This window comes from Bidens hawaiensis, unplaced genomic scaffold, assembly GCF_021521415.1.
Source record: "Bidens hawaiensis isolate Kalapana, Puna unplaced genomic scaffold, B.hawaiensis_p1.1 tig00024094_1, whole genome shotgun sequence".
Taxonomy (NCBI): domain Eukaryota; kingdom Viridiplantae; phylum Streptophyta; class Magnoliopsida; order Asterales; family Asteraceae; genus Bidens; species Bidens hawaiensis.
Window position 1 is genome coordinate 52,640 of NW_027493797.1, and position 15,571 is coordinate 68,210.

General features: G+C 35.5%; 2 protein-coding genes and 1 long non-coding RNA gene across 3 annotated transcripts in view; all 3 read right to left on the reverse strand.

Annotated features, from left to right (window-relative positions):
* Positions 1-4,315: 4,315 nt before the first annotated feature.
* LOC143568712 (BURP domain protein RD22-like) lies at positions 4,316-6,322 on the reverse strand. The gene is made up of 3 exons (XM_077054795.1): positions 6,188-6,322; positions 5,996-6,095; positions 4,316-5,319 (listed from the first exon to the last, which is right to left on the reverse strand). The coding sequence occupies exons 1-3, from the start codon at positions 6,218-6,220 to the stop codon at positions 4,331-4,333; spliced, it is 1,122 nt and encodes a 373-aa protein (XP_076910910.1). The 5' UTR covers positions 6,221-6,322; the 3' UTR covers positions 4,316-4,330.
* A 4,917-nt stretch (positions 6,323-11,239) lies between these two features.
* Positions 11,240-11,879, reverse strand: LOC143568713 (uncharacterized). Its single transcript, XR_013141611.1, has 3 exons — positions 11,800-11,879; positions 11,611-11,706; positions 11,240-11,380 (listed from the first exon to the last, which is right to left on the reverse strand). It is a non-coding gene; the product is annotated as an uncharacterized LOC143568713 (long non-coding RNA).
* Positions 11,880-11,914: 35 nt separating this feature from the next.
* The window catches only part of LOC143568711 (uncharacterized), a 35,231-nt gene continuing 31,574 nt past the window's right edge, over positions 11,915-15,571 (reverse strand). The window contains exons 3-6 of the mRNA XM_077054794.1: positions 12,760-12,825; positions 12,361-12,656; positions 12,142-12,265; positions 11,915-11,956 (exon numbers count right to left, since the gene is read on the reverse strand). Of these exons, the coding sequence (XP_076910909.1) occupies positions 11,915-11,956; positions 12,142-12,265; positions 12,361-12,656; positions 12,760-12,825 (528 nt within the window). The remainder of the gene's footprint in view (positions 11,957-12,141; positions 12,266-12,360; positions 12,657-12,759; positions 12,826-15,571) is intronic.

Below are 15,571 nucleotides of genomic sequence, written 5' to 3' on the forward strand. Positions count from 1 at the left end.
CTTGCCTCACTCATTTTGGAGTTTCGCCCTTATGACCGCCTCCCGCATTCGTCAAATACTACAACCAAAGCGGTTATTACTCCTTTTCATCCTGATACAAATATGATTTCTATCAAGAGGAAAGACCACTTCCTCGAGAAAGAATTTCTCAATCAAGGAGCTGGAGATAACATTGTCGATCTTGAAGAAATTCAAGAACCACAAGCAACCGCTGAGAAATTTGGAGCGTCTGATCAACAAGTTGTTGTTGCTAATACATCAGACATGAACACGAGCGTTCGCAGAAGTAGTAGGACTCCCGTGCCAAATTTTAAATACCTATGGCATTTAGATGGTCCCGAAGTCTTATTAGTAGCTGAGTCTAATGACGAACCTGCTAACTACAAATCTGCAATCTTGGATCCGGAATCTGAGAAATGGCGAGATGCCATGAACGCTGAGATGCAATCTATGCATGATAACCAAGTTTGGAACTTAGTTGAGCTACCCCCCGATGGTCGGGAAGTAGGGAGCAAATGGATTTTAAAAAGAAAAAAAACCGACATGCGTGGAAATGTGCAAACATATAAAGCATTGCTAGTTGCGAAAGGTTTTACTCAAACTCAAGGGGTTGATTATGATGAAACTTTTTCGCCCGTTGCTATGACTAAGTCAATAAGGATATTACTTGCCATAGCCGCGTACTATGACTACGAGATATGGCAAATGGATGTCAAAACCGCTTTTCTTAATGGACATCTTTCTGAAGATGTCTATATGGTTCAGCCTGAAGGTTTTGTCGATCCTAAATATCCTAATAGGGTTTGCAAACTGAACAAGTCCATTTATGGACTTAAGCAGGCATCTCGAAGCTGGAATCTTCACTTTGATGAGAAAATCAAAGAGTTTGGTTTTGTCAAAAATGAAGATGAGCCTTGTGTTTACAGAAAGGCTAGTGGGAGCAGTATATCATTCCTCATCTTGTATGTGGATGATATACTGATAATTGGAAACAACATTCCTATGCTTAAGGAAGTTAAGTACTGGTTGGAATCTTGTTTTGCAATGAAAAATCTTGGAGAAGTCGCATATATTCTGGGAATAAAGATCTATAGAGATAGATCTAAGCGGCTTCTAGGGCTAAGTCAAAGTACATACATAATCAAGGTCATGACACGCTTCTCAACGGGCAACTCCAAGATAGGAGCTGTTCCATTGCTATAGGAACCGTTTTAGCAAATCGCAATCTCCGAAAACGGACATTGAGACAAAGCACATGCAAGCAATTCCATATGCTTCAGCGATTGGCTCTATCATGTACACTATGTTATGCACTAGACCTGACGTATCGTAAGCGTGTTTGGAGGAGTGGAAGAGGAGCTCACTGTAAGGTGTTACACTAACGCTGACTTCCAGAATAACCGAGATGTTTCTAGCTCATAATTTGCTTGGATGAAGAAATTCATAGTCAACCTCGATCTGGTTCCAAATATAGGAAATTGATCGACGTGATATGTGATTAAACAGGTGCTATTACTCAAGCCAAAGAGCCCAATTTTCATCACATGGCCAAGCACATTTTAGTTCCACTATATACGAGAAATACTGGAACAAGATGACATCATAATAAGCAAGGTAGACACAGATCAAAAGCTAGCAGACCCGTTCACTAAGCCGATGACTCAGGACAAGCATGACCAACACAGGGATGCTATCGGCCTTAGATTAGCTAGTAATTTGTTTTGATTTAGTATTTGGATGTATGAACATTTAAACAGTTATACTTTTAAGTTCACTTTTGATTTAATGGTTAAATGCAAATGTTGAATACTATAACTGTGTTCGTTTTAATACGTTTAATCCATGAATATTGTATTCTAAATTATCCGTAGTCGGTCAGACTCGTGGGAGCGACTCTGAATTAAGACTATTCTGACTTTGGACTCAAATGGTTGACTTCCAAACTCACAGACCTCATTATGAATGACGTTGGATGTAACTCGTATCAAATCATCTTCATGGATCTTAGTCATAAGATGCATTTGATATTGGTATGCTCATTTAGTATCCTTAGACCTGAGATACATATTGGAACTTTCATTTACTAAAGGTATTCTTTGATCAATGTCAAACGCTGTCGTGTAACTGCCAGTCATAAAGGCATTGGTTGGGAATATTTTGAAGTTCAGTGGGAGTTGTATGTAATCAAGATGAGATTCTGTACTCTTACATGATATGCAACAGTTAGACATCTTGGCGCCTTCGTTTATTCAAACTGGTAAAGTGTGAGGCCTCACCCAAACTTACTGTGTGTTTGATTGGACCACTTTGACTCGAGAACGAAAACGATAATGATTGAACACCATATGAGAGTGATCTTATCCATGTCTCATTGTTCAATTGGTGTCTTATACGGAAATGATAGATGACAACGATTACTATGTTTTCATTATATTGCAATAGTGTATTCCAAGATCCTTTGGTTAATGAATTTAAAATGTCATAACCTGTTGGGGGCAGCCATGTGTAGCTAGAGCACCGCTGGTTGTCAGCGTTGAGAAACTTAACCGAATCCGTCCAAGTGGGAGACTGTTGGAAATATGGACCGGTCCGCTTAAGTCAACGCGCCTGACCGAGTTATGACCCGTAAGAGTTACACCTTGGGTAACGAGCATTAAACCCTCTTAACCGGTAATTACGAATAATATTATTGAGTTTATTTATTGGATAAATAAACTAATGTGGGCTTTTAAACGAGTGATAGATCGAGTTGGGCTTGACGCCCGGTTATTGTTTATTAATTATTATGATTATGATAATTCCATAATTATCAATAATAATAACTAATAAAAGTCTTGCAGATCACGTTTGTTATAATAATATATTATAACAAAAATCAAAAGTTTTTTTTTGAACTCCAAGAAAGTGCCGGCCCTAACTCTCGTTTCTTTCTGTTCACACGTGAAGAAAAACAATAAGGCAGCCGATCTCCCTTTTGTTTTTCGGCCACTATAAACCGACGCCATCGCCAACCGCTGTCTTTGTACACCACCGGTTGCTGCCGCCGTTTTTTGTCCAGCCGTTGCTGTTTTTCGAACACCAATGTTGCTGCCGGGTTGTCTAGTTTCGTCACCTAGCGTCGCTCGTTAACTCTCGGTGTCTCAACCGGTTATTCATTAACCGAGGTAAACTTAAATATTGTCAGTTAATATTTATGTGTTCTTTGGTTGTTTCGTATTGTACTCGTATTGTTGGTAACCGGATCCTGTACGGTTTCGTTTCTTTGGTGATTACTCGAATTAATATTCCGCTGTGTTTTCTTGTTTATTATCAATTTGATTAATAATTGTGAAACCAATTAAAACCGGGTTTAATTGTTAAACCGTTGACTGATTACCACTGGAACCCAACAAGTACTCCCTTTCATTTGTGGTGTCCTATTTATGTTTGAAGTTTACGTATGAGTTAATGGCTGAAGAGGGTATTAAGCTCGGTCAAAACTGTTTACACTTATGGGATTAATTGTTGAAATAGGAATTTATAGAAGCATTAGGGGTGGGTGTGCAAACTCATCTGCACAAACACAAGGGGATGCATAAATTAATGGTCGTGTCACTCGCATATTACGTTCTTTTTCTGTGAGGTAAATCATAATCTCCTTTCAAATTTCTTCTAGTAATTTATTTTTGCTTGGATCATTGGCTTTAGTTTAATGAACATTATAACAGATTTCTATAAATGCTGCAAATTGTTTCAAAACGCCATTAGTAACTCTTTTTAGTGCAACTAGATGAGGTGGGAAAATGGTCAACATTTTCTTTAACCAAATTACATTTCTACCCTTGAATTTTTATATAAAAGTTTCTTAATACGAGTTACGTTTCTTCTATCCCTGAACTGAAGTCCTCAACTTTAATGGGGTTATACTACGGCTCTTGAGGTTTAATTAAGTTACTTTCCCTTGAGCTGTTGGCGCCCGTTACTCTACGTGCTCTAGTAGAGTCAAACAAAGTCTCTCATTTAGATGATAGGTCTATGATTCAAATCTTGCAAGCTATAGAAAAGAGTCTGATAGAACTAATCAAAATCCAAATTGGTTGAAATCTAACCCTTTTTTAATAATATAGAGAGTTCAAGGTATATGAATAACTAAATCCACAATACAATCTTGTTTACAAAGTAATATAAACATATAAAAATCAAACACAAAGATATGATTATAACAATCATATCTTATAATAGTTTACATAAATAGCATCTCTAATGTAAATTACAAGCCCTAAGATACATATATATCACACCAAGTGGGCATTAATTATTCTCAATTATAATTTATAATAAATATATGTCATTAGTATGGTACCCAAACAACATGATCTTCAGGTAAGAAATGACAAACCGGAGTAGCCCCCGGTTTTACTTTCAGAACCATAAATGCCAAATGTTTAGGGTTCCACTTCACAGTGTCTGTATGACACACTGCAACCGCTTTAGCTTTCGTCCCGTCTACGCCCAACAATGATACCACATACGCTTTGGTGGTGATGGTTTTGTGACAATAAAACACCGCATATGGATAGTTTTGTTTGTGACAAACCACCGCCACATCGGAAGCTAATTTCTTGGCTTCTGCAATGGTGTACTTTTGTAACGGAGTACTTATTCTAGCGTTTACCTCTGTAGATACCGCTTTAACCTTTTTACCTAACTCGGATGTACTGAAATCCACCATGGCCTCTAATGAAGTAGCACAATACTTCTTCTCACCTTCCATACCCTTATCCTCACATTCGTCGATCGTTTTCTTCATTGATTCAGATTCTACCGTGTTAGGTTTGATGGAGAAACGCGTATACAATTCAGGGAGCTTCTTTGATGAAAAGGGTATCGTGTCAGCAACTTTACGCGGTAAGAAAGTTGATGATGGGCTTGTAGTTTTGGTGAAATGTAAGTTCATAGCATTGCCTTTATGCATGTCCTTTTCAAGGAAGAAGAGTGCAACATTTGGATCATCTTTGAGTTGATCATCAGTGGCAGCATACTTGTATGAAAATGGAGACACCTCTACGTCTACTGGCTTTTTCTTGTTATTATGACAACGTACGATAACACCTCCTTTGCCAACATCTACTTTCTCGCAATTCCCTTTTGGTGTTGCTTTTACATCACCAACGTTGGTGCCTGGAGCATGGACAGATACACCGCCCCCTTTACCGACACCAACGTTGGTCCCAGGAGCATGGACAGATACTCCACCGCTTCCCACGCCAACATTTACACCGGGAGCATGAACAGATACTCCGCCTTTGCCAATGCCTACTTGAACATTTGTGCTATTATCTTCCATTCATCCAGTAAAGATAATAACAAAAAAGAATATGACCATCAGTTAAGTTGGTTTATGGATAACTGATCAGTATAACTTTAAATTTTGAACAACTAATGTATAGGTTCAGTTTAATCTAAACGGGTTCAGGTAAGTTTCAGGCCAAACACATGAGTGCATTTACCTAAATTGGTATTCTTCGGGTCAAGCCGACATATTTGCAGGTACATTGACCCATTCAAACTCTTTTTTTAAATGTGTTTTATGTAATAACTTAAACGTACTATTCGGGCATATTTATACCTAAATTTAAAATTTCTACAAATTTTTTTGGCATAGTTTAAACACAAATGCTTAATAAAAAACATATGTAAGTTTAAGTATTAAAGTATTAATATGTAAAAGAAAATAATTAAACTGGTCATGTTCGTGCCATCCCGTGAATACATGTGTGGTCGTTGTCTTCATGTGTGTAACACGATTCAACACCTTAACCTTCAATAATTCGTGTGTCCAACAACAACACATGATAATTACAATTATATTTAACATAGATGGGAATCAAAATATATAATAGTTCTATACATATATGACATATCCAATAATAATTCTTACAACATGTTTTATAACATAGATTAATCTTGTACGTCTAATAGAAAAAACGTTGCAAATTTTATAAAAATTACTAACCGAGAAGATCGGTGACTGCTTTGGGCATGGGAGTGTTTGGTAACGCGGATTTCCAATACGTTTCTGGAGTCACTGCTGCGTAGCTCGCAACCATTGCCAACTGAAAATAATATAAACATAGATGAAGATGTAATTATATGCTTATATAGTTATATATACAAGAAGAGTGAATTGAAGTATATATTTACTCACAGAAAGAAAGGTGAGGATGTGGACAAACTCCATGTATGAAAACTTGGGAAAAAACTGTAAACAGTTAATGTGTTATGTGATGAAGGAAGATGTGCAATACTAAGGCTGCTTTTATAGACGAGAGACTTTGACCGATATTCAAAAAGGAAAAAAGAAACAATAAAAGAAAAAATAAATACAAAATAAATATCGAATGAGATGATTTTGGACTGTTGACGGATCTTGAACACATAATATGGGTGGGCTGAAGGATTTTGAACAATTTTGATGGACCAGACTTAACACATATAAACTGTTTTTGGGTTTCCGCCAGTGTTTTAGATGTTAACTGTGTAATATTTCATGATCACTTCCCTGGTAAGGACTATATACTAAATTTGGCTAAAAGTGATGATTAATTTTATTGAACATAAATAGTAAATTAAGAAATTGGTACGGCTATTGGTACATGTTTTAATTGATTTTCGGTAAGGGTACAATCGGGTACAAGTACGGATACGAGTACTGTACCAATCTCATCTCAGTGACGTTATTTCATCTATGAAAATCAAGAAAAAAAAAGCGAGTTGTGTTTTACTAGAGGGGGGATGAAATTGCATTGTTGCAATACTTAGCCATTACTTCATTTAAGGATCTATTTGGTAACTGTTCGATGAAAACACAAAATTATACACCTAATTTACAATTATAACCGTAGTTTGCGTTTATATGTGAAGACCAAATTTAAACGTGAATAACCAAACATGAGCCAAAACCCATCCTAAAATATATTTTTTAAACGTGAATATACAAACTGGAACCAAAACATCGTTACCAAAACACATACTAATTTTTTTATTATGCTTTTGGATTTTGGTTAGAAGCAAATAATCATTCAGGTGTTAAGAATGCGTAAAAACAACTTAGATCATCTTTAGGGTGTGAAGACGTTTTGTGAGTACGACCACCGGCAGATTTTGAACATATAATATGGGTGTGCAGGAAGATTCCGAACAATAATTTGAATGGGCCGGACTCAATACATATAAATTTTTACTATTTTTTTTAAATTACACTACTTAACGGAAAAGTTAGGTGAGTCGTGGGACACATTGGCCCAAACTAATATCCGCCAGTGAGTATGAGTGTTTGAGGAAGGAGAAAGTTGGTTAGTTTTAGATAGAAAGAAAATAGTGAGTGAAGACATGTTTTTGAGAACCTAAGTGTGTAACATTGTGAATACCCAAAATTATGTAACATCACAATGTATTATGCTTAAAATAGTAACAATAATAGTTTTAAGTAAAACTAACCCATTTTTTCAAGAACATGCAACCTCAATGCAAGCCAAGTTTAGGATTTTGCCACATAAGCCTCTAGGATTTTGCCACATAAGCCTACGACATCAACATAGAGTCTAGAGTTAGTCTTAGAGCACCAACAACGATGCTAATGTGGCAAAGTCTGGATCTAGTTGGACACAAGTGGACGAAGGTGATCAAGGACATGCAATTGTGGATGTGGTTTGTGGAGTAGGTTTGTGTGTTAGGTCCTTAAATTCGGACCTGCTGGAAACTTCTCATATATGACGATTTGTAAAAATTTATTGTAAAAGAAATAGGTGATAATTTAAGAAAGTTTGGAATATGATATAAAATTTATACGACTGTTGTAGAATTTCATTGTTGTAAATATTCTTGAGATGTAAAAACAACTTCTTTTTTATTGTCATAGTAGTATAGTTTATGTTATGTCGAGATCTTTCTCCAATGTGTATCATTACATGAAACTAAATTACTTTATGCCGCCTCAACAGATCCACTTAATCTAGAAACATTAAGTTTGAATAAAATATTATGAACTCAACTCGTTATGAACCAAAACTTTTGTGCACTTGCTACTCCACACTCAATTATGACGATATAAACAATGAAAGCCCCTACCCATACGTCTTGACATGCAATATTTGTCTGTACCGTAAACTCATGATTTAATGTATGGACTCCAAATGTTTTTGTTAAAACGTGCGGAAAACAAAGAAAGCTAAGTATTAGAATATGAAAATGAAACTTGGACTTTTGTCTCCAAATGTAAATAACAAATACTTTGTTTTAAGGTGGTTGTTGAGAGTTCATATCTCGGTTATATTCACTACTTTAACACTTCAAGTATTTACTTTTTTAAGAAACATCAAGTATATGATCGTGTCATAAATTAGTTTAAGTGTTAGTTTGCTATCGTTGAAATGGTTCACTATTTTGCGACATATAAACCTTCGTGATTAGTTAAATACATTTTTTATTACGTAATTGCGACGGAATTTGTTTGTTGTATATCATCCGTGTCACACCCCGACCAAAGGCGACGGAATATGCCGGGATGCAACGGATTGCCCAAGAACACAAGACACTATTAAAGTGACAATATTTAATCAATTCATTAATTTCATAAATCAATAAACAACACATCTTGTTCGTACACAACAAATTGAATACAAGTAACAAATATATATTGCTTATTCGATTAATTTCTTAGTGGTCTCAAAACAAGCTGCGTTCCTCAATTCTTCGTTCAAGCAATTATCAAACCTGTAACATTACATAAAATAAATTTTGTCAACACGAATGTTGGTGAACAATTTTCATAGTTTTGAACAATAATTATATACACTAGTACAAAAATGGTAATGTTTTAGGCGGTAAAACGCTTGTTTTAGGCGGTTTATAGACCGCCTAAATAGCCATCGCCCAAAAAAACGAAGAGCTATTCTAAGCGGTTTGGGAACCGCTCGAAACAGAACATGACCGCTTAAAAAAGAGGCCACGAAATGATTGCCCAAATGTATATTACTGCCCAAAATGTGTGTATTACCGCCCAAAATGTCAGATTAATCAACCCAGGTGTGAACCGCCCAAATTGAGTGTGAACAGCCGAAATTAAAATGACAAATTAAATAATAATATTTTTATTTCAATTCATTCCAAAACCAGCATTAAACTAGTTTTATACCCGTCCGGTGGACGGGTTGTTCAGTGTCGTAATGACATAAGATCTTTTTTTTTCATCCTAATTAACAAAAACAATACAAAAGATATTGATATAAAACTGCAAGAATAACATGCTAACCACAATACAAAAGTGAGTAAACTTAGTTATTCATAGATGCATACACCTCCATTGTCAACACATTAATATCAATATGTTAGAACCAAATGAAAAACAAATTCTAAAACATATACATTATTACTTAAAAATATAGATTGAGAAAGCCCTCTGTAGTCAACATGGTCAACCAAGGTTAAGTTGTACCCATACGAAAAGTAACAATAAATTGCAGTTTGAAAAAAAAAGAAAGAAAGGGCAACGAATCGTAATGACGTTGTGGCAAGCATTTGAATATCTCTCCCTTCCTATAAACCAAAATAAGGATTTATATGAGACGCACTCGAACGAACGTTGTTTCCTGAGGATTCCATGGGACAAATCAAAATTAGTATTTCACTTTCATGACTTTATTGATAATTATAGTTTTTGTCAAAATATTTGAAATTAGCAACGGAGATGATGTTACCTGATTTGGTTCTCACCAGCACAGTGGGCACAGTCGGGGCAGGGCGCCTTAGCTCTGAGGTCCACTGAAACCAACAACAAATCAAAAGTAAAAACTTCATTTGACTAATACAAGGAACTACCTGCTTGGATATCTTTTCATAGAAAATGTCAATATAAACACATCTGCACCTCATGGGGGGCTAGTCACTGTTCTAGGCACTGCAGTGATACAAGGCACAGAAATATCAACTACAACCACTTAAATGTCTACATTTGAGTGCTATGACAACCATAACAGCAACCCCAAAATAGCAAGTGAGAACTACAAGTTCTTGACTATTATGTTGAAAATCATGGCATCATATAGGTTGGACAAAAAGATAAATAAAAATAATAGAAATCATGCTCTATATGTAACAGTGGATGGTTACTATGGTTTGAAATTTTGTTGATCGTTGTAACCCCTTATTTGTACGTATTTGAGGAAAGCTAAAAAGATACCCACACAAAATCAAATCTGACCTATATTATAAAATGAAAACTGAAATCTTTGAGGTCTGATGTTAGGACTCCTTTGGTACTAAAACAATGCAAAACATATTATTCTCGTAAAATGAAGCATGTAATACTAATACTATAGTAAAATAGAATACGAGTTTGATAAAATATAAGCAAAACTATTAGAAAAATTACCACAACACCAATGTCCATAGCATATTTATAGGGAATGGAGACATTATCAAGTAAACTGGGCAGTATCATCATCATCATCAACAGGTGTATCTATCCCATCTTTCTTCCTCATTAAAACAACCAATATAGCAGACTTCGACCTATCATCAACCTTCTTATTATCCTTACAACATAATCCAAATCTAAATTAGGGTTACCAGTTAAAGATAATCCAAACAAAAATCTCATATAAATACCATTATTTTTTATCACCTCTTCTAAGAAAGCAAACAGATTTTCAACCATGCCGGATTTTGAAAACGCAGACTTTTAAAATCTACTGATAACCTTTGTGAACGCGGATGATGATAAGTGTTGATATTGATTTAGGGTTGATGGACTCCCAACCCTAATACGATACAGTTATCTTCCTTCCTTATGCAAAATAAATCGAAACTGGATTGAGATTCACGGTCATATTCCTCTTTCATTCAATTCAGATATTTAAGCAGCGTAGGTATAGAGGTTACTGGCGACGTGGGGAGGAAAAAGCGAAATTCGCAGCTGTTAAAACCACCAGCTAAAACTGCTCCCAACTTGTGCTTCTAGAAGCAAATCAGGGACTTTTTACGGTCCAGATTTATTTTCAGCTTGATCTAATGGTCGACATTCATCCAAATGTTGGTTACATCTACCGGGAACAATATAATATCTAATTTATATAAATTTTATAATTGTGTACATATTCAACAAGAAGAAAAACAAAACCACACAAATTCAACAAAAGCTTTATATCAATAAAACATGCATAGTTCAGAAAACGTACTTGTTCAAACACGATTACAAAACCTACTTGTTCAAACACGATTCTAAACTAAGCTTTATCGCCCTCATATTATCATCAAAAACGGAAATAAAGAACCTCGTCATGATATTCTCGATCAACTTGTCGATTTCCTCAGGTGTCACATTTGTTGTATAATTCCAAATCTAAAAAAATACAAAAAAGAAAAACGAGTATTGTAACAAAGTCAATATATTAATTAAACCCAAAACCTAATATCATCCAAACCCAAGTGATTCGAAACTTTAAAATATGTTCAAATCATAAAAAAAAGCCAAATGATAAAAAACGCGAAACTCGAATAATACAACCATAAACCCGATTAACCAAAACAACGCTTAAATCAAAGTAAATAAATATAAAATGGAGTACTTACCTTGTTGGGAAGACTAAATTGCGAGCTGATAACGAACTCGAACATATTTCTTATTACCAAGTATCCGCACTCCCAAGATCCTTCCTGTTGCTTACACTACATAGAATTAAAAGAGAAAATTAATTAATAAATAATCAATCAATTATGTAAAATACAAGATAATTAATCCATATAATATGCTTAACATACCTTAATCATATTCCAAGTAAATGCACCTCCAAAAGAAGCTTCTATTGCTTTTGAAAGAGGATAATCAGTTTTGTTCTTTTCCCCCCTAACTGAAACTGAATCTAAAATCAAACATTTATGTTCCATAGGAGAAATGATAAACAACACCCAGTGCATGCTGTACAAAAGAAAAATAAAAGTCATTACAAAAATCCAACCTTTATGTTCCACATGAAAGTCAGTTTTAAAGATTAGATCATAAAATAAAGAAAATTAAATAGATTACACTAAAAGACAATAAAACATATATTACCTATGGAAAAATGGTGCAATAAAATATTTTTTGTTATGAAATTTGTAGACCTGAACTAAGTGCTCTTTAACAATTGCAAAATTTTTGTTGCACTCTTCGCCAGTTATTTTTTGGGCATTGAAAAAGGCGACTTGAGTATCTCGAGTATCTTGATTTTGCAAAGTATACAAATACCTAATATCAAGAAAAATAAATAGTACAATGTTAAAAATTCAACTGTATTTACAAAATATATATAATTGTAGATAAATATAATAAACAAAACTTACATTTGGCACCAATGTAGCATGCTAGCATCACGCCACCCGTTAGCTAAAAACTGCAACATGGCCTCATATTCAACGTGATCATTTAGTGTACCAAACTCGGTCCCGGGGTACATCCCCTTAGGCACATTAACCTCAACGCTCAACTCGTCAGCAAAGTGGTGTGTTAATCGTGAATCCAATGCTTTAATTTTATCAGGTCGCTTTGTCAAGATCTTACGTATGGCAGTTTGTATGTCTTGTTGGAGCTTTGAAAACTTTGGAGCGGGAGGTTGTTTAACAAGAACTTCAGTGTAGAACTACATTATTAAAAAACATACACTACATTATTAACAAAAGATTTTCATAACTATGATAGTAAAAAATATATATAACATATAGCATATATGAGTTGTTGATTACCATCATATCTAGTTCTTTTGAAGCATCAGCATCATGTTGGGTGGAAAAAGATGCACCCGAAATAAACTACATTAATTAAAAAAACATATTACTAGTGAAATATATGTATATATATATATATACACAGAGAGAGAGAAAGAGAGAGAATAAGAATTTGAGTTCACTACGTGAAAATCGACTTTTGGCCACACATGTGGTCAGGGCGATTTGCCACACTTCGGCTTAAATGTGTGGCTAAAAGGTATTTGACCATGTTTGAAAACCTTCCAGAATGTTTTGGCCACACATGTTATTCTTTCATGTGACCATTCTATACCTACTCAGGTACTTTTCGCCACACTTTGAAAAAAACTGTGGCAAAAGCTAGCCACATTATAAAAACGTGTGGCGAAATGTGACCTACAGTCATAGTTTGTTTGATCTTTGATACATGTGACCAAAAACACATGAATTAGCCACAAACTGTGACATTTAACTAGCCACATGTTTTAATAGTGTGGCCAAATGTAACGAACGACTACTGTATTGATAAGAGGTGTTTCTAAAAGGTAAAATATATAGCCACTTATATTACGTTGTGTGGCCTAATGTCATATTTGTTAGCCACATTTTTAATAATGTGACGAAATATGACGAACAATCATTGTATTTATTAGTAATGTGGCTAAAACTCTTAAAATATATGGCCACTTATACGAGGTTGTGTGACCAAAGAGTAGTTTAGTTTTATATGGCTAAAACGCTTTATTATTCCTAAGTATCATCACCTTCACCTCCTCCCAATTACAAACCTAATCCATAAACATCGATTGGAGCTCATTACTCTTCTTCATCACTTTGATTCTTGCTCCAAACTTCATCAACCATCCTGCGATCAAATCTAACGGGGGTTTTCAACATGATTAATTAGAACCCTAGAGATGTCAAAAAATGTTAGGGTTTGAGTTTTGTTGAGATCAGTTGGTTGACAGATTCGTTCTCGTTTATTGATTGGTCTGTAACTCGATGTTAAACAACAATTATGTAACATCCCAAATTTCAAGATTTTTATAAATATGGATTTTAAACCAAAGAGGAGCAAAGAGGAAATAAAACTGTAACATCCCAAATTTCGAATAATATTTGTATTATTTCTTATAACGAAAAGTTACTTGAGTCGGTAAATAATAATAAAGAGGGTAAGATAAGTAAACTAATTGGATAAATTAATCATGGACTAAAAAGGAAAGATGGGCCTTTCGTTCATGGGCTTAAGGGAGTATAAATACCCCTTAAACCCTAATCCTTTCCATTTCCATCCATCTTATCCATTTTACACCTTAAACACACACACATCCTCTTCCTTTTGGCCGCAAGATAGAGAGTGAGATCCAAGATCAAATGAGCCAAGATCATTGATTTATCATCCTTATTCAAGCTAGATAAACGATCCAAGCTCATAACCAAGCTAGCCGTGACCTAGAAAAACGATTAAAGGTATGTGCTTGATCTTAAAGCTTATGTTTTTATGAATGAATGATCATGAAACTTAAAAATAGAATGAATCGGGTATAGTTAAGTCATAAAGTAGCAAACTTGATGCTTAAAATGGATGAAATGGACTCATAGGTATAAACGGTTCACAAAGGAACCCTAGATCTATCTTAAAGAACGTTTTAGGATTAAAGGTCCAAACTTTATACCTAAAATAGACTAGATCTTGATGAAGGACTATTATCGAGTGTAAAACGATTATGGGTGATGATAATAAAGGATTAAAAGTTCATGATTTGAACCTTAGATCAATAACTGAACAAAGTAGAAATCGTAAAAGTAGAATGAGGAGTTGGGTTGTGGTTTTCGGCCAACATGTGGTTTTCGGCCAAAGGGGTTCTCGGCCAAAGGGGTTCTCGGCCATGAGAGCTCTGTTGGTGCATAGATGTCAGTAGTTCATATGTATAAAGTCTGTAATCGAGTCTGTAATATTGTTTATGTAATTGTTTGTGTAACAGCGAAGTTGTTGACAAGTTCGCCTAGGCGAACTTGTTCAACGAGCGAAGTTATTGACAACTTCGCCTGAGGCGAAGTTGTCGTGTATTTAAGTAACCTACGGGTTACTGTTTAAGGTTCGGTTTTTAGAGAGTTTGTTTCAGAGTTCGATATAGCTGTGATCATTTCACGTGTCAAGTGTCTGTAATAGACGTGGTTCGAGTTATAATATAACGTGGTTTCGTTTGTATCGTGTGTTCGTGTTTTACGTATTCTACGCTCGTATCTACCCACGCAGGGATTCCGCACCTGCGTAGATAGCGATATCCCGTGTACGATCCGTCCAGGAACCTACAATTGGTATCAGAGCTTTAGGCTCGATTGTGAGGTTCGGGATTTCACGCGGGTGTAGAAAACGTCTCGTTTGACCTATTCGCGGGACACGTTTTCGTTGGGATTGTGTTATACTCACCTTATACAGTCTTATTCAAGCCATTACACCGACCGGAAACTGCTAAATCGTCGAAAACAGATCTGAATATCTTCAGTGTTCTTCGGGCGAAGTTACTGTTCTTCAGGGAAGTTGCCGTCACTGGAAGTAGGGTTTCGGCGAAGATATAAGGCTAAGCGAAGTTATCCACAACTTCGCCTACCTCATAAGTTCGCCTAAGCGAAGTTATCCTCAACTTCGCTTACCTCCTAAGTTCGCTTATCTTAAGCGAAGTTATTCTCAACTTCGCCAAGTCACGCGAATTTAAGAATTTTCCAGCGAAGTTAACACTTAAGCGAAGTTAGCCTTAACTTCGCCTATAGTACTGTTTGGAAGAATTTTTGAATTTTCGGG